Source organism: Misgurnus anguillicaudatus, chromosome 18, assembly GCF_027580225.2.
Source record: "Misgurnus anguillicaudatus chromosome 18, ASM2758022v2, whole genome shotgun sequence".
NCBI lineage: Eukaryota > Metazoa > Chordata > Actinopteri > Cypriniformes > Cobitidae > Misgurnus > Misgurnus anguillicaudatus.
In genome coordinates this window covers 23867438-23893195 of record NC_073354.2, presented here as the reverse complement: position 1 = coordinate 23893195, position 25758 = coordinate 23867438, and the positions used below count along the sequence as shown (strand labels likewise).

At 35.9% G+C, this 25758-nt stretch overlaps 2 protein-coding genes across 6 annotated transcripts in view; both read left to right on the top strand.

Moving 5' to 3' along the window:
• Positions 1 to 4883, top strand: part of stxbp5a (syntaxin binding protein 5a (tomosyn)) — a 128992-nt gene extending 124109 nt beyond the window's left edge. For all 5 annotated transcript variants that reach the window (XM_073856135.1, XM_073856134.1, XM_055185629.2 and 2 more), the window contains one exon: positions 500 to 4883. In XM_073856135.1, coding sequence (XP_073712236.1) covers positions 500 to 541 — 42 coding nt within the window. In that variant the 3' untranslated portion in view covers positions 542 to 4883. The remainder of the gene's footprint in view (positions 1 to 499) is intronic.
• Positions 4884 to 6686: 1803 nt separating this feature from the next.
• The window catches only part of sash1a (SAM and SH3 domain containing 1a), a 321640-nt gene continuing 302568 nt past the window's right edge, over positions 6687 to 25758 (top strand). Inside the window, 1 exon segment of the mRNA XM_055186831.2 lies at positions 6687 to 8250. Coding sequence (XP_055042806.2) covers positions 7747 to 8250 — 504 coding nt within the window. The 5' untranslated portion in view covers positions 6687 to 7746.

Here is a 25758-nt window from a genome sequence, read left to right as displayed (position 1 = left end):
GTGGGTGCACTGAGCAGCAGCAGAGAAACCTCCGTAAATTGCGTACGCTCTCATCTTGAATGCGGACCCAACTAAGATGGCGGCGTTACCGAAAGCTAGTAATTTTGTTTATAAAGTTTTAAATTTGGATATTTCTAGAGCAACACCGCACGGATTACCCTCAGAAGGCCTTTGTTTATCATCATGGAGCTGTTTGGATTTATTTTGTGAAGGATGGATGCACATTTTTTTGGCCTTGAAGGACGTGGACCCCGTAACTTTACATTTGATTAACTGAAAGATCTAAAACAATTTCTAAAATAACTGAAAATGTGTTAGTCTGAAAAATGATGGACATATGCATCTTAGATGGCTTTGGTGTGAGTAAATCATAGGTTTAATATCATTTGTGGCCGAACTATCCCTTTAATGAGCTCTTAGCTGTTATAATTTTCTTTCCAGCAGCATGGCAGCCTGATGGATAGCTGTAACTTTTTCCCATTTTTCTTCTATGCTACAGATGATGCTGAAGTGTAAGGATAAGAAATGGTACCAATTCTGATCTCCAGAAAAGCGCAGAGCCCAGCAGGACTCAGGAGTTCCTTTACACAGCCTTGTTCATCTCTTAACTGTGTCCCATTCCCTCTCTTCAACTTTCCTCTGCTGGACCAGTGGGATCCTTCGCTCTTTCATAGCACAATATTAAATACGGTCTGCTCACAGAACTGAGGCACAGACTGAGAGAGACCCCAGTTTGAGGAATATCATACCATGACTGTGTCTACTCTTCTGTTTTCATTTGTTCAATTAATATTGCCAATCCTCTCTCATGGAGGCTTCGCAGGCCATGAAAGTCCATTTCTTCTCTCAGTCTTTGAATTGTTTTTGTGCTGTTGTTGGAGAGCAGTACTTAGACAAAAAAGACAAATAAACTAAACAAACAAAAAATACAACAACTAAAAAAACAAATACCTTAAAAAAATTAAAAAGTGGAAACACGCATAATTCTATATAAATCTCCATTAAAGTCTGTTTAATTGCCATATTTGCTATGGACTGTCAAAAGGAAAACCTAAATATGAAGACGCTGGGTGAAGAATGGAAAGAAATGATGTCGTAACATAGAAAAACTTTTCAGAAGAAGAGACATCATCCCTTCTCCTAAAATGTACTCAATATATTTGTGTAAAATCACGTTTTCTTAAATGATCTCAGTTAATTTCATTCCTATTTAAATATTTTATTTATTTATTTATTTATTAGCAAAGTACTAGATCTTAAAATAATTCAAATGCTTTTTGGGTGATATTTTTAATTATTGTGAATACAATAATGCTTTACATTAAAGTACCATCTACAGATGGTTATATATGCCTGAAAGATAAGCCAGAGGTAGAAACGAGGCCTCTACATGGAAAATAAATGGAATTAATTGTAAATTAACTATTTAGAAACCAAGCATGGGGATTTATTCATGGTATTTTCATGTGATACATTATACAGATGTGTCAACGTTCTATGAAACTCAGCATAGAAAATATCTGGTCTCGGCAGAGTTGTAAAGGGTTTGCTCACCCAAAATTACATTTTTTTGTCATTATTTACTCACCCTTGTTTCATTCAAACCCCCGTTGTTTCTTCATTATTCGAAACCAAAAACGATTGTTTTTTTGTGCTTACAAGCCAAGGAAGTGGTTTGTGACTACCTCGTCTCAAGCTGCAAAATAAATTAATCGCAAGAAATTTAATTTTAAATTGTGTGTATCAACCAGAACATACAGTATCAGCAATATCCACACGAAACTACAGAATGGCGCAGAAAATAAAGGTGCTTCACAATGCCATTCAAGAACCATTTCTAGCTAATGGTTCAATAAAGAACCTTTAACATCCGAATAATTTTTGTGTCTAAAAAATAGAAATGGATATTTGAAGAACCCTTGACTAAATAGCATTGCTGTGAAACTTTTTAAGCACCTTTATTTTTAAGAGTGAAATCCATTGGCCAAGACTGTTTGTGTTCATTTTAAAGAATAAAGAGAACCATTGAGGGTTTGGATGAGCAAATATTGACTAAATGTTCATTTTTGGGTGAACTAACCATTAAAAAACGTATCTATATCAGTCATTGAATGGAGACAGCCATATAGATTTCAATAGCTTGAACATTTGTTGTTATTTTAAGACTGAAAATAAAGTATTGCCTCTGGGATTTGATTTTGGCCATTAGACACGTTTTCTATTTATCCATACTGTATAGACTAAACATCATCAACATAGAAACTAGTTTGCCAAGTAGAGAGTGTGCTTCAGTAAATATTTGGCTGGGTTTGTTTAATAGTCCACATTTCATTTTTCAAATTATAAAAGCACTTAATATTTGGAAATGGCTCTGTCATACCTGATTTCCTCAAAATCACTTTACCGCACAAATCTGTTAAAGGTGCAGTGTGTACATTTTTGCGGCATCTAGTGGTGAGGTTGCGCATTGCAACCAACGGCTCAGTCCACTGCTCACCCCTCGCTTTTGAAACACATAGAGAAGCTACATTAGCCGCTACCGGACAAACATGTCATCGTCGGAGACAACTTGGTTAAAAAAATTGTCCGTTAAGGGCTTCTGTAGAAACATGGCGGCACAAAATGGTGACTTCCATGTAAGGGGACCCTCTGTGTGTGTAGATAAAAAAATCTAATTCTAAGGGAATAAAAACGTAACGGTTCATTATGAAAGGTCTTTATACATCCCTGACCATATAGTTTTGTATAATATTTTGCATTTAGGTCAAGCGATCCTTCTAAAAATTACACACTGCACCTTTAAAACCGTACGTATCTGTGGTGACTAGAGCAAGAAACATGGCATAAGGTTTTCACTGACTTTGGAACATCATAGTTTGTGTCATAGTAATATTAATGAAACAAGCTATAATATTATCATCAGTCTTACAGTGATGTTTCATGGGTAATACAGTTAATAAGTTTGGCTGTTTGTCTCTCATGCTATAGATTAATATATATATGCCATATCATTTCAGCACAATGACATCAACATACTGTCTACATCTGTGAAAGCACCTTTGTTCACTTACAGTAGGTGCTAGCTATACATTCAGCACCTGAATTAAAAAACTAAGGCAAATCACAGTGTACGATAATGTCCTTTCTCCCTTGAAACCACACTTTAGTGCCATTATATAATTATTATTTGTGGTTTGCAAGAAATGCTGCTATATATGTTGCATTGACTCACGTGACCCATTTTCATTTTAGGAATTAATATTGATGTATGACCATTGATTCTCACTTGCCTCTCTGCCCAAAGTTATTGCCATTCTGTGAATGAAGTAGTTTGACAATCTGGGACCATAAATCGAGAGTGGAAGTTGCCATACTGACCCTATAAGACAGTTGCCATATCTTTTCAAACGCCAAAGATTTTCTTTCATTGAGTTGCGTATTCCACTGACTGTGAAAGCTATACGTGTCTAAAGTACCACTGCATATTCCACCAGTAAAAGTGTTGAGGACTGTCCTAATGTTTTTGGCTGTGTGCTACCATTCAAAGTGGAGTCTGCCTTTTGTGTGTTTCGTATGCCGTATTTCAACAAAAATGTGGGGGAAAAAGAATTACAAGCAAATTAAGCCAATCTCTCTCAGACTATAAATGTTTCTCTGTGTTGGACTCTGTGTAGATGTGTTTTCATGCCATGGTGTAATAGTAATTCTGAATACCGGGTTTGTTTTTGAATATCCCGCTCATGTCATTTCTCCTTATTAAGTAATTCAATTATATTTGTAAAATGTGTATTTTTCTCTGCAGTACTGTATTTCCCTGAATAGATATCCTTGTCATATTTTTAATCATCAATTATTAAAAAATTATTTTTATATATGCTTTGGGTAGGAAGTATTCTGAGCTCATTCAAACTGATTATACAGTACGTGTGCTGTGTTACTTGTTGCCATATCTTTGTTTTCTGTCGTGTGGTCTGTTCGTTCTTGCCATAATTGACAGGGCGATTTTTGACTTTAAATCGAGTGAGTGTGCATCCCTTTGAAACTTTGCATACAAGACCAGCGAGTTCAGTATCAAGACATGAGAATGTGTCGGGTTTTAACACAACCAGGGTGAGGGCTGTCAGAGAATCACTATGATTAATAATGAGAAATGATGTTTGCCGTTGCTTGAAAATGTCTTGCATTTTTACATGCACTTAATTTGTGAGTAATAAAACATTTTAAGCTTTCAAGTGATTGATATTTACGTTTCAAAACCAAAAACTTTTAGTTAAAATTATTATTAAAATAAATGGTTAGGGAAAGGGAAACTGATGCTTTGGGATGCTATTTTGTCATTGTCAAACAAACAAGTATTCAGTCATGTTGAACTGTAGTGCTGTACAGTAAATGTCAGTAATAAGTTCAATGTTCATAAAGACTCAGAATCCCTCAATAGAACCGAATAATCTCTCCTTTAGTTTATTTATGTTTCCTAAAGGATTCGGATTCACTTTTGATGTGAACCTGGTTGTTTGCCCTTCATAATCCTTCATGAGTATAGAGAGAGAGAAAACAAGATATTTTCCTGTTGCTTTCTTGGCTTTATTTAATTGATTCAATTCGTAATGGTTCATGTTGACTTTCAGTGAATTGTTTGTCCCAGACAGAACATTCTTACCTGAAATATTACACTTTTATCATGCAGAAGAGCCTCGTTCATTTACTGTCCTGAATATAACGGTTATCAGTGGGTTGCAGTATTTTCTCATTGTAGCCAATTTCTTGTACAGTTTTATGCAAATTTCACATGGATGTTTATGACTATCTGCTGCCACAAACGGTTTAGAATTTCTGTAGATAGAAATTACTGTGCAATGGAAAATAAAAACTATTTAAAAATCTGTGTTGTGCGGCTTGCGGTTATACTGATTTATCTGAATGTGCTTGGGAATGTTGATGATTCTATTATTTATTGTTTGTAATGTAATTATTTATTGTTGCTATTTGTTAAGTTTAAATACAGTCATAATGTTTCTATATGTAGTTGAGTCATAAGTTAATATACACTAAAAATAAACTGGCTCGTAATCATAGGGAACCATTTAAAGTCCCATATAGCACCTATGTAGCACCTGTGTAGAACCATATCTGGTGCTATAGTGGTGCTATATCACCCCCGTATGGTTCTTCATACATTCTAAAAATGGCTGGGTTATTTTTGACCCATAATGGGTAAATATTGGAGCAAACACATGCTGGGTTAAAAATTACTCAGTGTTGGGTTGTTGTTATGCAACCACGGGGTAATAATAACCCAGCAGTTGGGTTAAAACAACCCAGCATTGGGTCAATTTTAACCCAGCGGTGTGTTCTGTCCAACATTTACCAATTAAGGGTCAAAATTAACACAGCCATTTTTAGAATGTAGGTGCTTTATAGGTGCTATATAGCACTAAAAATGGTTCCCCATATGATTGTTTGCTATTTATCACCATTTTTTTTAAGTGCCTTGCATACAATATTTCACATGAAGGATGTTTAAATATGCTCAAAAACATAAAAATAACACATTTCCGAAGTTTACAATTGATTCTTAATATTGTGTGATGTTACTCTTATGTTTTGTAATAGTTGTTTATTAATTATTTGTTTGTACTGAATCTTCTGAGCAAATGTATTCCTTTTTTAGCAGTGCTGGCTATGATTTTGAGATTTTTACCAAGTATTTATGAATACTAAGCATCAACTCTGAGCCTGAAAGATTTTTAAGGAAGATGTTATGTTATGCTGTAAAAGAAGTTGCAGGACAAGGTGAATTGCTGGTAAACCTGCTAATCCTTTTTAAGTTAATCCTTAAAAACTACAGTCTAAACTTGCCAATGACTATTTATGCCTGTTCACACAACAATTAAGAATATAGATAATGTTCATTATAAAAAAGATTTTTATTTTGTTTTTTATTAGTAACAGGATTAAAGCTAAAGTGTACAACATTTGCCAGGTTGACCCGTTCGGTGAGCAGAGAGAGAAAATTTCCTATAAATATATAAATAATAGGAAAGAAGTACAAGTAAAAAAAGTTACATTTATGCATTTGGCAGAGTGACTTAAGTGAAGTGAACAATTTTTTTAATCAGTATTTTTATCATAGGCTTTTAGCCTATGTATAGCCTATTCATGGACCAAACTCTTGATTTTCTGTTGCTTACACTTTGCTTTACCAATTGTGCTACAGAAACACAGAATTATGAAATATGCATGGTATTATTAGGAAATACACTGTATTAACATAACGTATTTTTATTTAAGTTTTTTGCACAATATATGGAAATAGACAGTAAGACTCCCTACAGTACTTAATGACCTCTGTGTTTAAACATTTTTATGTTATTACTAATAACAGTCCTTATAGACTACATTCTTTTTCAAAGCATTGCACACTAATCAGCAATGCATTCGCCTTCATGCGGCGCTGCGTAGAAGGATCGGCATTTAACGTCAGAATTCCGCGAGACAATTCTAAAGCTGTGCTCTATCGCGGGACTTTGACGTCATAACGCAATCCATCTGCGCAAAGCGCAGTTCGATCACAACATATCTTTTGAATCGCTGTTTTTACCTGATCTTACAGCAGGGGTCGCCATTAGACTGCAACATAAAGAGCACAGTAGAGTAGACACATGAGCGCTTCTCATTTAAATCCCCTTCTAGCACAACACAGCAGGCAGCAGCACAGAGGCGCGAGACTGACAGCACACCGTCACCACGGCTTCTGTTACCTCAAAACCACAACACGCGTGCACCTTCAGCTTTCTCCGCTTTGTCAAAAAGTCATAAAGTTTTAGCCTAAACCGATTAAAAATTATGCGTGTTTATTGCAGGAAACGGCTTGCTAGTGCATCAGTTCGCAGTGACTTTACGTTACCTCAAACTCCGGCAAACTGACAGTTTGACAGCGCGTGGCCAGATTTGAAGCGCGCCTGCTCATCAACCGTCGCCCGGTTAAGGAAACCGATCTTTTGCTCCGCCGACACGCCGCCAACGCGATAGACTGCACAGCAAATAGTGGCAAGAACTCTGAAACCACATGTGCTCGTCTCCAAACCGGAGAGACGCGGTTTTATTTGTCTCCAGAGAGAAAAAAGTGTTGGCTTCAAGCCGCGCTGACGGAGACGTGGAAGGACGGTGGGCTCGTGAAAGGAGCGTCAAGACCGTTGGATATCCACGCGGTGCGTAATATTTACGCTTTTTTGGCACTGCTGCCTGAACAGTTGAATTAAACGGGGAAAATGTAGTGTGGGTGGATGACTCAGTACAGTCACTTTTGAAGCTGACCGGAGGAAAGCGGTACCGGCGAATGGCTCTTTAAACGTAAGTGTTAACGGCAGTGCCAAGTTGGACGGTCTCAACAAAATTGGCATTGTTAATAAATGCCAAATTCAGCTGTATAACCTTTATGAACTCATTTTACACCAAACGTGCTTTGTTGTCTCTCATGGATAAGTTACCATTGGTCTCCAAGTGTTTTCTCCGCTGCGACCAGATACCCCATGAAAAGGAATAACATCATTTTACTCACATTCAAAGCAAACAGACGTAGTATTAACGTTACAACGGGGGTGATACGCGCATTAAAATACTAAAAGAAGATGAGTCTCGATTTATTGGAAAATTAGCGTAACGCGCACGCGCCTGGAAGTGTCAGTCACCTGCTCACAAAGGTAAACGCACCTTTACAGATCTGAGCTTTAAACTACATTCAGAATGATGACCAACGGACCCAACATCGTCTACGAATGGCTGAAAACCCTTCAGCTATGCCAGTATGTCGAAGCTTTTGTGGATAACGGATACGACGACTTGGAAGTTTGCAAACAGATAGGAGATCCAGACTTGGATGCCATAGGTGTTTTTATACCGCACCACCGGCAGCGGATTCACGATGCGGTGAAAAGGTTAAAAGACGACGATAAGGAAACTGCGACTGGGCTTTATTTTACCTTGGAGCCGATGGCCCCGGTGTCACCCGTGTACCCGAGTCGTATAGCGGAGCAGTACGAGTCCAGGCTGCGGGGCTCCAAGTCATGGACTGAGCAAAGCAGTGACAGAGCCAGGCGCAACGTGGGGTACATGGGGGCGCATAGGAATCTGACGCTGGGGAACCGCAAGGAGCTGGAGGTCTACCCCAAATTAAAGCTGAAGATTATGATCAGAGACAAAATGATCAGGGACGGAATAAATCTTGCCAGGCCACCATACTCTAATAAGGTAAGGTGTAAGTCTTGCTTCAATATGTGCCTAAACCACGTGGTGTGCCCTAAATCAGGTTGTAGGGTAAGTTTAAGATAACCCAATAATACAAAGATTTAAGATGAGAGCCATTAATAACATTAATAGCATCAATGTACTTAGAACGAGAACAATACAGGGTACTGCTGCTGATAGTATGGACTTTGGGGTAAAGGCATAGGGTTAGCTTCCTGGAGGGTGGGAGGAGGTTTTCCTCAATAACTAGCACAACTTGAGATGCACAGCTATGATTTTTTTTTAAAGGTAGCCGATTATTCAGACTGATACCTACCCATACTGATAGTTTTGTGGTTATAATAACTTGCATTAACTATATTCTGAAGATTATATTTTCTGAATGGAATTCATTCATATATTATCATTAATATTGAACATTAAAATAGTGATGATTTTTTTTTTACATTTTCTATACACAAATAGCTCTATAGCTCAAATTCATTCCCTGTTCTTTTTTTAATTGAGAGGATATATCGGCCATGACCATCAGATGTTTTTAAATGATCTGCTAATAGCCAATAGTGTGAAAGATTGCTTTTATTGTCTGATACCGATTATTGGACGATATATCGGTGCATCTCTAGGTTCAACCCTTTAAAATTCATACAATGAATAATGAAAACATGTGTCCTCTAATGGTCAAACCAAATCTATGTCCTTTGGTGAAGGTACTGTATATGGAGGTGGTGGGGTGGGTGGTTGATGACGGGAACTATGTTCTAATCTGGTTTTCAAAATCAATAGCTACTGACCGATTTTAGACACACAGGGCACACCCTGTTTTCTAATGGCTTTCTGGGATCACTGAGTCTATCATTGATTGGTTAGTACAGGAAATACTATCAAACCACATCATATCCACAGTTCAACATCAGATTCTAGTCAGATAATTTATACCTGACTGTTTTTTCTGAATGGGTGGGTGTGCTGAAAGTTTCAAATAACTAGTGTTCGAGTGTTTCTGTGTACGTGTGAGAAGAAAAGGGTGGGTGTCTGAATGTTATGACCCTGAATCAGATTCTTATTAATTTGTTGCAATTCATCATAGGGATTTAATAAGAGAGATTTGCTGAAGTAGCACTGGGATTTCTCTAGATTTACAACAAGGTAGTGCTCTGAGCTGATCATTGGCGTTTAAGTTTAGGTACTGAATGTGTAGTGAGAATCAATGGGTTTTCCCTTTGAAAAAACATATCTCTTCAAAGTATTTCAATACTCTTGTTCTCAGCAATTGGAATTAGGTCTGTCACAATGATTAAATAATTGTTTCCTCGCAATTGTTTGACCTCATCGGGATGATTTCCGATCACCGCAATGATTGCACATCTCTCTAAAAAAACACAAGGGGGAGCTGCAGCGCCTGAATAAACAAGACTGTATCAGATTACTTTTAAATATGCATTATAATATTTACTGCCAGATAAACCTTGCAAAAATTTTTATTTAAATAATCAAAACAATGTGTGAAAAATATTTCATGAACAAACAAAAAAATTTATGAGAATTAAATGTCAAAACAAAAATCAGACAATTAATCGTCAAAATGGCAGACAATTAACCGTCAGCAAAATTTCATAATCGTGACAGCTCTAATTGGAATGTAAAATAACTAAATGATTTTCCAGATGGACAACTACAGTATTTTAAATGTGACCCTGGACCGACCTGTTTCCTCATGCAAATTAATTTATTTTTAACTGATAATAGTAACCTTAAATTATAATTCAATATAGTAGCTATTAATTTCTAAAGATATTTTCTGACATAATTTGCCAAATGGTTATTATGAGCTCAAATAATCTGTAAACATGGGCTCATTACTCAATTCTTTCTTTAATGAATTTAGCATTATTCATCTTTTTGAATAGGTTAGGCCAACATGCGAAGATGGGGCAGTTGTATAATGTATAATTTTGTGATATGTTCATAATACGACACAACCAAATCTTTACAAAAACCACTTATCCATCCACGTTCTCACAAAGTCATGCACTGTAAATTCTCTCTGTCACACCTAATAAATGACTCTGCATTGTTCTCTCCGGTAAATACGAACTAGAATAATTAATGGCTTCATCAGCATGTGTTCACAAGTCATTTCGAGCGAATAGTTTTGACCTCAGATCACTTTTCCAAGACACGCCACATAATCAAATGCTAGTGTAGTTGTCTATAGTTAAGTAAGACTTTAATAAGCCACCAAGGATTCGTCTTGGATTTTATTGGCTTCTGCTATAGCTTCTGCACAATTATTTAGATCCTAACAAGTCAATGCAAGCACATAAAATGCTCATTTGATTCAGTCTGTTCAGAAATTTCCTTGTATTTGTGTCTGTGTTTACTCTGAAAAGATAAACTCGCAGCATATGGTCCCCTAGACACTAATTGAACATATGCTAAGACAGAATGAATAGCACACTTGTGTGGAGTGTTAGATCCATTGGTGATGGAGACGACAATATATCACAGTGTTAAATTAGGGAAGCAATTGTGATGTTTTAGGTTCCCATGTAATTCTGAGATAAGTGTGTGTTTGTGTAATGCTGCCAGCCTGCCACACTGTGTGTTTATTTATTGGCCATGTGTTGTTTCAGTATATTTACTTGCACAGCATTAATGCATTTTAAAAGCACTGCCAAGGTTGGTAGAAATCTAAAGCCTGGTTAAGGTATTATTTTAATTATATTATTTGGTTATGAAAGTAGTTACTTCCTTTCATTAGTTCATAGCTACTGTAGATTTTCTGTGAAGAAGTGTGCAGTGGATTGAGAAATTTATTGTCAATTTTTCGCATCCAAAATGCAGACCGTTTTGTGGTTGTGTGCATCCCTGAGGAGAAGATTAAGTTGCCACACAAGCACTGATTTATTTTATGTAGACCTAAACATAATCTTTTGCTGCTACTTTAAATGGCTTCTGCTAAAAATCTTAGCTTTGCTCACCTCTTAATTTAGATAGTTTATCCACAAATAGATTACACTTTTATGGCTTATGGTTTTTATTATGTTTATAGCTGACCCATGAAAACCCTGGGCTAGCAGCTCTTAATAAGTCCTTTGACATGCAGTGGAATGCCGTCTTCTTGCACACCAAGCCATAATCCTTTTCATGATGCCATGAATGCCCTTAGGGGAGCAGTAAATAGCTATAATGCCTTACTTCGCTACAGAAGAGCTTTATTTAATAATGGATTATCATTTTTACTGGACATGATACACGCACACACACGCACACACACACACACACACAAGCACACACACATACTATTTCACATCAACTATTCACAACTATTTGACTGTAAAGCTTATGCTCTGTCTATCATTAGTCTCATGCTGAGTGCACATATGGTCTGTTTCTGAGCAGTCTGCATAGAGATAATATAAGGGTTCTTAATTTTTTTGGCAAACATTCTAGAGTTGTATAAACCACCATCACATTGAATCTCCATGTCCCAGTTTTTTCCTATACACATCTTAAAAACAGCACTGTAAAGCCTGTCATTGAGAGACCCTCCCAGTGTCTGTTTGTAGCCAACAGAGATTAAATACCGGGGTCTGACAGATCCCGCAGGGGATAGCACATGTATCCCCTTTGGAGCCAGCGCAAATGCACAATGAATATTATCCTACCCCATGGGAGCTTCACAATATTTGCATTGGGGCCTGAGCACTTGCAGTATAGTTATGTCACTGACTTGCATCAGCGGTTTACTACTGTAAGCAGGGTTGCATTTTGTATCTGCATGTGTCAGCATTTTCTTGTCATTATAACTTCTATTTGACAGCTTTCACTTTGTATGCGAGTTTGTATGCAAACCTCAGTCTGTGAGCTCTGTTACCACCAGTCTCATAACCTAATGCTTTAATTATGTTCATCTGGGAATAGTTAAGTCAAATTATCCTCCTGTTGTACACATACTGTTGTGTTTGTGTGTTTTGTGTGTGTGTGTCCATTTAACGAATATTAAGCATGGCTTAGCATCATAACTTAGGGCAATAAACAATCCTGTGGCAGAATTACATCTGTCAATACACAAAAATAACCCACCATATATCCTATAGGGCGTAGCTGCATGTTTTAAACAGGTGTAGTATAAATGTAGAACTGCACCACATAGCATAAGGTAGCATATGTCTTATATTAACAGCGAATCTCCAGGTATCATACTATATTGGCCCAGCTTATGAATGTATACACATTTGTACAGCTTCAATTTTTGTCTATACCATTAATGTCCATATTAAACTTTGGGTGTACTGTTTGTGCTTGCTTAATGTGCCGCTTTTAGCTGCAGATGTGAATCTGAATCCATCTGAGCTTGTCTTTGATTTTTGACAAGTGCAATGATGATGACTGCTGATTTTCAGACTGATTCTGTGCCGTCCACAGAAAACGAGGGAGGACAGATGAAATAGGATGGGGCTGATGGTTGCCATGGCAACATTTAGATGTAGTGTAGATTTTGTGCTGGGATTGTGAAGTGGTGGCTGTTTGTTGATTTCACAATGAAGCAATTTCTACTTATTAAAACTGATATTATCATTTGATAGATTTTTTGTAATAGAATGAATTTCTTTCTATTTGGTATATTTGTGTATTTTATAAAAAATACCCAGAGCCTGTGTTCTTCTGTGTTTGCTTGTATGTATCTCTGCATGTCTGTGTTTGTGTGCTCACTTTAATTTTGGCGGACTGCCAAAAGACATACTGTACTAGTCTGGCGACTGAACAAAGTGGTGGACATGCACACACACTGTCCCATAGGAATATTTTTATTTTTCCACACGTTATGGAGTACACTAAGAAAATATGGCATTGTGTTTTCTCTGTCCAAAATTTGGGTCAGTGTGTATCAGTGATCACACTATACCTAAACATTTTTGTTCTCTTGATGTGCTGGTTACTGGAAGAAACTGGAAGGAAACATCAATTTTAAGTTTTATTGTGGTGGCTTGAACCTAATCTCTGAACCATACTTTTTACTAATCCTGTGCCTAAAAAGGTGCATTTAACTAGCCCATAAAATTTGAGGTGCATAAAGCTAGCCAATCAAATCAACACCTGACATTTTTGTATGCACTATTCATCAGACAGTCAGTAAACAGACTGAACTTCCCATCTTACTTTATTGAACTTTGTGGTAATACCCTCATCCGTGATTCGCTTAGCTTACTGATGAATTCATTAAACGTGATTGGTAAAAAATTTACATCTAAAGGCCAAAACACAGAGGCATCAATTAAATGTTTAATATAAATGTCAGGCAGTAAATTATGAGTCTTCTGGTATGATAATCACAATTTCTCAACACAGAGCCCTGCTGCTGAAAAGAAAAAAAGCCGTCAGACTTCTGAACAGCTTTATACTCCTTAACCTTTCCTATCATACTTATTAAACTTGCTGTAATAGTTGGTCGCTTACGATCAATATTTTTTTTTTATGCCTCTGCAACTTTCTACAGAAGGAGCATTTAAATCAAAGTTTTAATTACTTTAGTAGTAATTATATCAGAATGATTTATTAATCAAATAATATCAAATAAAGCTTTTCTTCTCTGGTTCCATTATTTTCAGATGCCTGGCCTCTATGAGACATGACCTTTTTTATCATCACAGAGGAAAAACATTTCAATATGAATAAGGCAGAAACTAAACAATATTTGTAATTGTAATTAAGGAGTGGTAATAAATAGGGGTGTGCATTGTCACTGCCCTCACAATTCGATTCAGTTCTGATTCACCAGGTAACGATTCAATTCAATTCGATTCTACAATGCATTGCGATGCATCAGAATTCTACTGTACACAACAAGGCAAATTTTTCATCAGTCAAGTAGTAAAGTCAAGTGCAACTATTCTCAACAAAAACAGAAGCTTAGCAGCTTTAAGAAAATGACAATTATATACCTGAAATGAGAATTTTATACACGGCGCAAGTCTTGTCTAGTTTCCCATTAACTTCGTAGAATCCGAAATGTGCCCATATTTTCCATGGAAAATGGTGCGTTTTTATTTACCCGTCTATCGCGGTCATCTCTCTCTGCTTCAGCCATCTTGATTGTTGTTGTTATGCCCCCGGAAGTAATTGAAACTTCACAACTTTATTGTTCACTCGAGGCCAGAAAATAAACAGTGACATAATCGATTATGGCACCTTGCTCCATCGATGCTGAATCGTGCATACATGCATTGCGATGCATCGCCGAATCCATTATTGTTGACACCCCTAGTAATAAGAGCTATTTAACTAAATAGGTGAAAATATATATTATGAAATTATAGTTAGAAAGCCCATATTACTCCACTCTTAATATTAAAGAAATGAAATTATAATTAATTAGACTTAAAGCGGTTTTTGTTAACCATGCGGATGGGTCGATATGATGGACATGTAGCACTGCAAACCTTTTAAAAGATTTGTCGAATAATTTATGTAACACCAGAAACACACCAAAGGACAAACCAGAGTAAGATATTGTTTGACATTTATGGTGTCACAGTCTTCAGCATTTACAATGATTGATTCTCTTAGAACAATGTACATGTACCTTAAAGAGCCAGAGGTCATGGTTGAATTGAAGCCACAGTGAAACGAATCCATTTGCCATTTCGAGTAATGGCCTTTGGCTGCTGTTAGATGCTTTGACATGATGATGGTGGAATGAAAAGGTTAGAGGTTGTAACATTAACAATGTATTCAATCAGATACAGGTAGTATAGCGCTGTTATTCAGTGTCAAAAACATGATTTAAATCTGGGATAGCAATGTTTCATTGTGATTGTTAAGTTGTGTAATGATAAAAAAGCTAGTTAGTTTGGTGTTGAAGTGAGAAACCTGAGTGCATTATGCATAAGGGACATTGTGGCACCAATAGAGGCATGTACAGTAGAGACTGTGTCAGTGTCACAACATGATGTAGGGGTTGTATCAGGCCAGGTAATGATCAACTCCTTTCACCGGATGAAGAGGTGAGCTGTTTATTACATTGTTATTAAGATGACAGAATGTGATATATATCACATGTAATGTTGTTTCTTGAATTTAGCTTGTTTTTTCAAGCATTTTTTACAGGCAAAAATGACCAACGTTCAAGTGAAGTTTCTTCTGCATTATTCTCAGTTGGCCTTGAATCAAAAGCTTGCTCGATCTCTGTTGTTGTGTGCTGGTTGAGTTATCCAAAGAATAGTGCGAGCTTGACACTGGAGATTTTGCCTCTGTTTCCAAAGCCTATCTTTGCTTTCCAATCCATTATGCTTATGAATGAAACAATCATGTCAGCTAAGGGAAAATGAAACCTGTCAACTGCTTATGGTAAGTTACATGGGAATTTAGTTTATTTGTGCTAGAGACAACATGTCTTACCTACAGGTACATAAGCCTTTCAGATACACATTACACAAAAAGAACAAATCAGATATGGTATAAGAGGTTGGAGAAAAAACACTTATAAAAATATGAATGGGACAAATTGTAACCATATGACATCCATGACATCCAAAATGTTGATGTCTTTCTTTGTTCAGTTGAGAAGAAATTATGTTTTGAAACATAAGGAAAACATTCCAGGATTTTTCTCATTTTAATGGACCCCAACATGTAACAGTTTTAATGCAGTTTTAAATTGCAGTTTCAACGGGGTTTCAATGGACTCTAAACTAGGCATGGGCCGGTTTAAGATTCTGGCAGTATGATAACCACGGTTTCACGATGTTGCGGTATTGCCATTGCAACACTAAAATGTGTTATTTTCAAATGCCAGGTAAAAATAAAGCCTTTAAATTATAATATGCTTTAAAAAAAAAAGTATAATATTTCAGGGCTCCAGACTGCCACCAAATGGTGGCATTTTGCCACCAAAATTTGAGAGTGTGCCACTGAATTTTACATCCATTCATGTGTGACTAGTAAATTTGACCTTTTTTTGTGATGTGACACTGAATTTAAAAAAGCACATTGTACTTTTTTGCATCTATCATCAAAGTATTTATTAGTAATACAGGGTATTACTTAGTAGAAATGTGAATATTTGGTTAGCATGTTGATTTACGGTATGTGCCCCTAAATTTTCTGGTTGGGCCCCTAAAATTTTCAGTTGGGGGCCACTGTGCTCCTAGTGAAAAAAGTTAGTCTGGAGCCTATTTTGTAATGTATATTAAATGTAAACATCAAATCAATCACATGATTTTATGATTTAATGAATTTGTATAAACACATCTCATACATTGGAGACGGTATCACAGAATATTTTAGTGGTTTTGAAACTTTGACTGTTTAAAACCTCTGTATACCTTGAAACCAATAACCAGCCCATGCCTACTCTAAATAATCCCAAACGAGGCATAAGGGTTTATTTAGCGAAATGATTGTCATTTTTGACAGGAAAAAAATGCACTTTTAAACCACAACTTCTCGTCTATCTCCGGTCATGTGACGCGCCAGCGCGACCTCACGCAATATGTCATCACGTCAAGAGGTCATGGAGGACGCCCCAGTGTTTACAGTGTGGAGAAAGAAGACCGTTCCGACGTTGTTGTATGTCGAATGATACTAATTAGTGTGTAGCGTAGCCACATATGACTATGAGTGTATTGTTACAAGTGTCTTTGTGTCAGTTTATTGTTTAAAATGGTCCGCAAATGTGCGTTTCATGTAACACGTGACCTTTCCACGGCATTACACAATTACGTGAGGTCGCGCTGGCGCGTCACTCAGCCGGAGTTAGACGAGAAGTTGTGGTTTAAAAGTGCATATTTTTTATTGTTCTTGTCAAAAATGACAATTATTTTGCTAGATAAGACCCCTATGCCTCGTTTGGGATCATTTAGAGTCCTTTGAAACTCTGATGAAACTGCAATTTGAAACTGCATTCAAATAAGTGTTGGGGTCCATTAAGGTACATTAAAATGACAAAAATCCTGGAATGTTTTCCTCAAAAAACATAATTTCTTCTCGACTGAAAGAAAAACATCAACATTTTGCATGAGATGGTGGTAAGTAAATTATCTGGATTTATTTTTTTTAAGAAAATGGACTAATCCTTTAAAAGAGCTTTTTGTAAAATACCTGTTTTGATAGAATTCGTTTGATTGTTTAGAAAGTGCATTCATAGTAACTGGGACAGCCTAAATTTACGTTAAAAATGTATGTTGCTATAAAAGTATGTTTTAAATGTACAAACAGTTTGAGATTTAAATTTTTCTTTATTACTGTAGATTGAGGCTTATTATTTATTATCTATACTGTAAAAAATGCCTGCCCAGGGCAATTACCAAGATGGCCTATCAGTGGACTTACTTGGGGACTTGGACTAATAGATGCTGTTAGGCTGTCTTGTTAGCATAGATTTGCTGTGGTTCTGTCTAGCTGTGATTCTGTCAGGGAGGGTAATTGAGTTGAGCACAGAGGGGGTCAGAGGTTTGGGCTGCATTTGGTGTGTAATTGGATAAGCATAGTTCGCCAACACACAATATGCACACAGCCCTTAGACCTAGCTTGTTTTATTTATTTTCTAATCACAACTGACACTCTGAGCAATGGCACATCTGTTCACATCTTCTTACTTTCTATCTCTCGTCATGTACTTCCATTGTGTATGCTTTTCTTCCTGTCTGTTCCGCTGACACACATTCAGAGCTGATGTGCTACCACAGATGTCTTTACGTGGTCAATGTCCATCATGTGTTATTGCCGTTTTCATTGCCTCATTTGCTGAAACTATACATGAATTTCTGCTTTTTGGAGTGTTTTTAGCAATGAAGGCAGAATACCACCTTCTCAAAAATGTGTTTATATAATGCTCATGATTTTTCAGTCATGAACGGTTAAATATGGGTTTCATGTTTAATGGTCCACTGTACATTGTAACCGTAGATTTGGCTTGCAAATTATCTACTCAACTCAATGTAGGCTGGTTGTCCTCAAGGGGTTGTTGAATGTACAAACTGACAAATACACAACCAAGGTCCTTTAGAGCTATTTAAACCTAATTTAATAAAGAATGTGAAGTCCTTAGAAAAACGAGTAATGTCTTCCTGCAGGACTGCTAATGTGGTTTAGGTGTGATAGATGTGTTTGACAATACTTTATTATTAATGCTTTGAAGATGATATTCTGCTCATCAACAATATCAGTTGTTCTCAGTTTTTTCACATTGGTTAAGTTAGTTAAGCCTAAATGCCTTCATACTTTTTTCAATCACACAATTTGTGTGCAACAAATGATTATAAGAATTACTTTCAAGATGAATTAATCAGGCTTTGATTGATTATTCAGCTTTTGCAATTAGTTAAAATATAGCTAGTGGTACCTAATGTAACCAAGCGTGCCACACAAGTCCTGAAAAGTGAAGCCAAAACGTCGCGATCGCCCCCCAGTGACTGGTCCCAGTATAGGTCATAAACCCCGCCTCCAAATGTTGTTCAATGGGACTTGAGACCAAAAAAAAAAAAATGAATTACACTTCAATTATCTTTTTTCCGAAGCTGGTTTCTGTCATTCACTGTAGTTTTGTCCGTTGATGTACATTCAAATATTTGTTTTTAAAATAGGTTTGTGTTTAGTTAGTTATTTAATGATATAAAAACAGTGGTGTCAAGTCATGATTGACAGCTGTGATATCGTGTGATATGCGCATTCTACGAGAGCGAGGGCGGGGTTTTGATTTCGCGGCTTCACTTCCTGCTCACTACTGCGCATGACTGGTCCCGAAATCGCTACTGCGCAGACTCAAGACCCAAGAGGTCAGCCCCATATCGGGACACTGGCGGCTTCACTTTTCACCAATGGAAGAGAGCGAACAGGCGTCGTCCATCTTTTTTTACAGTCAATGAATGTAACTAATTAATAAAACAGGGAAATCACTTCAGCTTATGAACTTTGAGCCAACAAAAGGAGCCAATCTCCTTCAGGTTTTCTATTTTTTTCCAACTCATAACTACAAACAAACTCTATCCATTGTTTTAATTATTTTGTTCCCTAAATAGAAGAAAAAGATACAATAAACAAAAACAAATAAACCAGCTGCATATATTTTATTTAATGTAAACAAATCTGAGTTTTATTTCCATTTTGACAACAGGGTTCTCTTCTGTTCTGCAAATAACTTTTGCATTATCAAATAAGCACTAAATAAAAATTAACAGGGTTATGTACAGAAACCATGTCACAAAAGTGAAAGTAATGTGGAACAGATGCTGTATTTCTGCACCTTATATGTCAAGTATAATGAGAATTACATTCTCCACAGTATTTGTGTGCTAGTGTACATATTTAGGTGTAAAGTTTGGATGGCAGTGTCCATGTGATCGAAGCTATTCTGGGTCCATGCAAACACACAAATTCCCTGCTGTCTGCTGAAGATGCAACTATTAACCTCAATCGATAAATCACTTAAGTGACATGCAATATGAAACTGCAGTATGCTCTAAAGCAGTGCTTCCCAATCCTGGTCCTCAAGGACCCCCTCCCAAAAAGTTTTAGATGTTTCCATATTTAAAAACACCTGATTGAACTTATCAGCCTTTTTCCAATATGGTAAACATGCCAATTGTTACTAGATTTATTGTATAGCTGGTCCTGAAGTTTTTAATGCAGTTTAATGTAGTGACTGCCCTTGGCACAGCCTTCAATGAATTTTACAACACATAACACACAAAAACAATACTCCACAGTGACACAGAGACATGTGTCATCCTTATTCTATTGTAAACACATTTTGAAAGACACAGGCAATGAAGTCTTGTAAAATACTTTACACTTGGCAAGCTTCTTTTCAAGTTGCTCTCTGGGGAGATGCTTGTAAAATCCTAAAGATTGTCTGTCAGCTGTATCTGTTTAAACTTTTATATCAGTGTATTCAGGCTTTACAGATACCTAGCTGCAAATATTATTGTAGTGAAATGTAAAGGCATTTCCAGGCACTAACAAATATGAATAACCTGCTGTGATTGAACTGTATTGATGATATTTCTAATCAAACTAGATCTACTGTATGATTCTCAGTGATCCATACTAATACTTTTGAAAATAGTTTCATCTTTCTTTACTGATATTAATTTTATGATAAATACAATTTAAATTAATACTGTATACATAAAACTTGTGTTGTAGCCAATATGTAATGATTTACTTTCTGTAACGTTTTACTGTAGATTCACAGCTTTTACATTTTTCCACTTATTGCCATTCTTAAATCCTAAGAGCTCAAAACCATAAATGTCAAAGCAAGAGGACATGGAACATAAGGAGCAGATTTGGACACATCTGATCCATTTTCCATTGCTCTGTTCATCACTTTACCCATTATATGATGAGGCATATGTGACCTGATGACCCCACAGTCTGATACCCAGACAAAATTAAAGGCTTTCTGGATGGGGTTGCCATTTCATGCAGCTCATCTCTATTTAAGGATTAGGGCTGTATATGTGCTGTCTAGTCAGGGACTGCTGTGGTGTTACTGGCGTAAATGATATAGAACTCGCCTAATATCGGACACAGGCACAGATGTGTATTTGTTTCATATAAATATAGTTTAATAATATGTGAAGTAATACAATTAACAAAATTGAAAAAAATCTCGGATTTTTCATATTCTAAGGAATTTTCATTAAGGTGTGTGTTTAGTTAGTGTGGTCCTGTTTGATTAATAATGGACATTTAGATGGGTATTTTTAATAAGTTGTAAGATCATACTGTTCAAAATTATTTTATTTTATAGTATAGCTCATGTAGGCTAATAGAATGTGTATGAGCAATAGGGATGCATAGCGATTAATCGCAACTAATCGTTTGCAGAATAAAAGTTTTTGTTTACATAATATATATGTACTGTGCATAATAATTTAGTAAAAATAAATGCGCATGCATTTATAATAAAATATATATATATATATATATATATATATATATATATTTATATATTAAGTATTCATATATATATATATATATATATATATATATATATATATATATATATATATATATATATATATATATATATATATATATATATATATATATAATATAATATAATATAATATAATATAATATAAATTATATATAAATATAAAATGTATATACACGTGTAAATATTTCTTAAACGTATACGTGCATGTATGTGTACTTGTATATACAGAGTTATTATCCCCAGTTTGCACATATATAAAACGAAAACTATTCTGCAACCGATTAGTCGCAATTCATTGCTATGCAGCCCTAACGAGCAACCTGATATCAGAGGAAAATGTCCCTATTTTACATGATGGAAATTTCATATATATTTATCCAGAAAAAAACATGAATGAAACCCCACTTTGTCAACTGGCCAACGTCAGACTAAATATATTTAATATGAGATCATACAAATTTATTTGAATTAGCTGCCTTGTAAAATGTGTATAAATTGCAATTTGCCATTACTGTGAGAGATAATTAACTCACTAGCCAAATGGATTAGTGTCCTAAAGTCATTCTTTCTACTTTCTTATGCATTGTTTGCATTAAAGTTGCTTTGGCTTTTTTACCTGTTTATAATCCAATAACATATGACTCAGCATTTTAGGTTACCCAGCATACCAAGGTCAACATGTAATCTCACTGAGCTCAGTGGTCAAAGGTGATGGCTAGTGGGCTGTTGTTGTTCTCACTTAGACAGTGTGCATATTCAGAATCTCCTGGTCAGCACTTTGAGAAGTAAAAAGCCATTTATCTCTCAGTTTAATGACCCTTAGCTGCTGAGCAGCTGTAATGTCACCCTTTACAGTTTGACGAATCACAATTTAAACACACAGTAAGATATATAATGCTTTGAGCCTTTCAGAAATATAATAAAAGTCTGTGTAAATTAATGATTCTTTTGTTCTATATTGTGTTTTTTGGACTGACCTGTTATGTAAATATACAGTATTTAAACACAAAGACACACTAAAGGATCTTTTTCCTGTAGGCAGAACGGCTTAGTCCTTGTGGAGCCAAAGGACATGTTTCAACTCTATTAATCACAGGGACCACACACAACAAGAGATAAAAAATATTCCTAATAAGGCTCCTTCCTTTTTTCTCTCTCTGTCTATATATTCTCTCCCTCTCTCTGACCTTGTTTTGTTTGAAGTGCAGGGTTGGTGGTTTGTGGATGGTTGAACTGTATTTAATCAAAACAAGATAAGCATAATAATCGCCTTACCAATCATCCAGCACATGTCTGTCATATTTACCCAACAAGATAAAACTTGGTGATAACTGATCCATTTTTATTAAGTCATTTATTCATTTATTTCTCAAAGGAATTCAGGGGCAGTATCATCAGCACATCACTGTTTGGCTGCCGACCTGGAACTGATAGCTTATGACCTCATGAGAATAGGGATGTGTGTCTGATAAGACTGGATGACTTCTCCCAAAATGGGTAGTGATGTCATAAAGAGACACACTCTAAGGTCATCTAAGTTAAGTGATTCACATACAGACATGAATGCTGATTTTGACTGTGAACTGTTATTGTAAGCACTCTGCCGAATGGCTCATAGTTCATGGAACACTTGCAGTTAAGTGGAAATCATTGGTTTGTAACATTAAAAGGTTTCTTTGTTTTTACTCTGGTTCTCTGTTGGCATTTTTTCAACATGATCTCACAAATTTCTGTGAAATAGTCACGCATTATTTTGCTCAGTTTTGCGTGGCATTGTCACATTCTTTTCCGTGTCAGTTTCACGTATTGGTTACTCAAATGTTTTTCCTATTTTTAAACAATTGTCGCTTCGGTTTGGGGTAAGATTTGCTGTTTGCGTTAGGATGTCACTTTAAGTATTGCTTTATACTATTTTTTCATATGCTTTTTAAACCATTGTCGCCTGACATTAGGTTTAGAGTTGGGTTTGGGTAAGGATGTCATTTTATGTAACAGAAAGTTGTTCTAACCCCAAACTGAAGCAACAATTGTAAGAAAATAGGAAAAAAAGTTGAGTTACTAATACGTGAAACTGACACAGAAAAGAAATGCAAAACTGAGCAAATAATGCGTGACTCTTTTGTGAGATCAGGTTGCATTTTTGGTACATACTGTAGATGCAAGCAAAGGGTTAAAGTTTGGCTGGTTAACGTGACCATATTAATTGTTTGCTATGTTTTGCCCTACAGCTCAAGATAGTTGTAGTGAAGAGAATTGGGGAAGAGAACTTAGTCACGTTACGTGTATGGCTTAGGTAATGAACTTTAAAACCCCTGGTTGCGGAGCTAAGTGCCTGTGAGAAAAAATTGCAGTTTTTAAGTTGTGTACAGCTGAGCTGCTGCCATTGAGATGAATGGAAATGCTAACAGAAGCATTCTCCAGGTATTATAGACCTCACGGGAAAGCCTGGGCTAGTTTCAAGTTCCATAAACTGGATAGCATATACAAAAGCGAAATACACTACCCATTCTCACGAGGTTTCGTGATATAGTCACATCAAATTTTTGATTATTTTTTTGGTGATATTATCACGAATTTCGGTGTTTTTTCGTGAACGTATACGAATTCCTGTTTTCGTGTGATTATCACGTATTGGTTACTCAACTCCTTTTTCCTATTTTTAAACCATTGTCGCTTCGGTTTAGGGTTAGATTTGGTGCTTGCATTAGAATGTTACTTTATATATTGGTTTATACAATTTTTTTCTGATAAATTTTTTTATATGTCGCCTGGCGTTAGGGTTAGAGTTGGGTTTGGGTAGGGATGTGATTTTATGTAAATTTAACCCTAAATGAAGCGACAATGGTAAGAAAATGAGACAAAACAGTTGAGTAACCAATACGTGATAATCACAAGAAAAAAGGAATTCGTTATACGATCACGAAAACACGCGGAAATTCTTGACAATATCACAAAAAAGAATCAAAAAGTTACGTGACTATATAACGAAATTTCGTGAGACTGGGCTGAAATACAAATGTTGGCTATTATTTTCTTGCACAAACATATATACTAACATTAAGTCCTTCTCTAGCCAGTTTAGCCACTGATGATCAAAATTATACTTTGTATTACTTGCAGTCTGATCATTGCTTGAAATAGTGTAAATGACTCAACAGTGCATTTGCCAAACATTTGGATTAGAATATGGGACTGTTCCATAATTCTAGAATGACATGTATGATGGCATTGTATGTTTTTTTTTAAGAGCTCAGATGCAAAAGCCGCTAAACACAACCTTTGTCAAAAACAAGATAATTATATTGGCTGATCTGTTACATGCCAATTTATCAATTCAGCAAAGTCCTTTTAAGTGCACGGAAGACGAATTGGATCAATGATGGCATGTACAATGGATTTTAATTGTCAAGCAGGACATTTTTTTTTAACCAATTAAAACAGGTTTACTGAATTTATTAGGATATTGACAGAATTTTTTATCCCTTTACATTTATTGAGAAAAGAAGAGTGAGTGGAGAGAGATAGGGTGGGATTGGGAAGCGACTATGGATCACATTCAAAATTGTGTTGGTCCTGAATACAACACAAATAAGGCACATAGCATGTGTGGTTCAGTTTCTTCATTTTTATATTTTGGATTCTGACTTTCATCATTTGCAATGTTTCTAGTTGCATCTTTAGTAATTTTTGCTACACACTGAAAAAAAATCCTTTCAATTTACTTAATTTTAATGTGTACATCGGTCCCACATGATCCGATTGTTTAAAACCAAAATAATTTTCCTCAAATAATTTTTATGTGTCAGACCAAAACATTTGATTTATTTTAAGTAGTCTAATATAAATATGTTGACTCAAAGTGATATTTCTCTTTACTATAACACATTTATTTTGTAATGTTTAAGTAATTTTATTATGTAAGGGGACTAGATTTTCATCTGTACTTCCAACATGCTTTTTTAATGCTTATATTATGGGATTATGTAACTCTAAAGCAATTTCATTATGTCTCTGGCACCAGAATAATCACCCATAATTATCCAAATGTTATTTATTTTTTTAAATACAAAATACATTTGCATTGGCATAAAAACCAAAGAGTTTTGTACATATGTTTAGTGATATTGAGGCAAACCACTGCTTTCAGATCATCAATTCATTTAAATCACTACACATTAATTCATTAACAGTCCATTACCAGGGAACTACACTAACCTTTTCCACTGGTGGCACTTGCGCTACCAACTTTTTCAGTTACTGGCGCAAAATATGATTTGGTCGCACATATTTTTTTCAAGTTATATTAAGGCGCTCTGGATAATAATCAACACTAATGAAACTGTATTGCATACAGATATGCTTTTTATATTACTTGCCATCTTTTAAACCACATGCCGCCTTGTTTTCTTAAACGTTGCAGTCGTGTTTCCCACAGATCTGAAATTTACTTGGTGGTGGTAGCCGGTGAAAAGGGCAATTATTACCCACTGACAAATAATGGTCTACTATACATGTGACGTCGAACTAATAATGTGTGACACAACACAATACTTTGATTTATT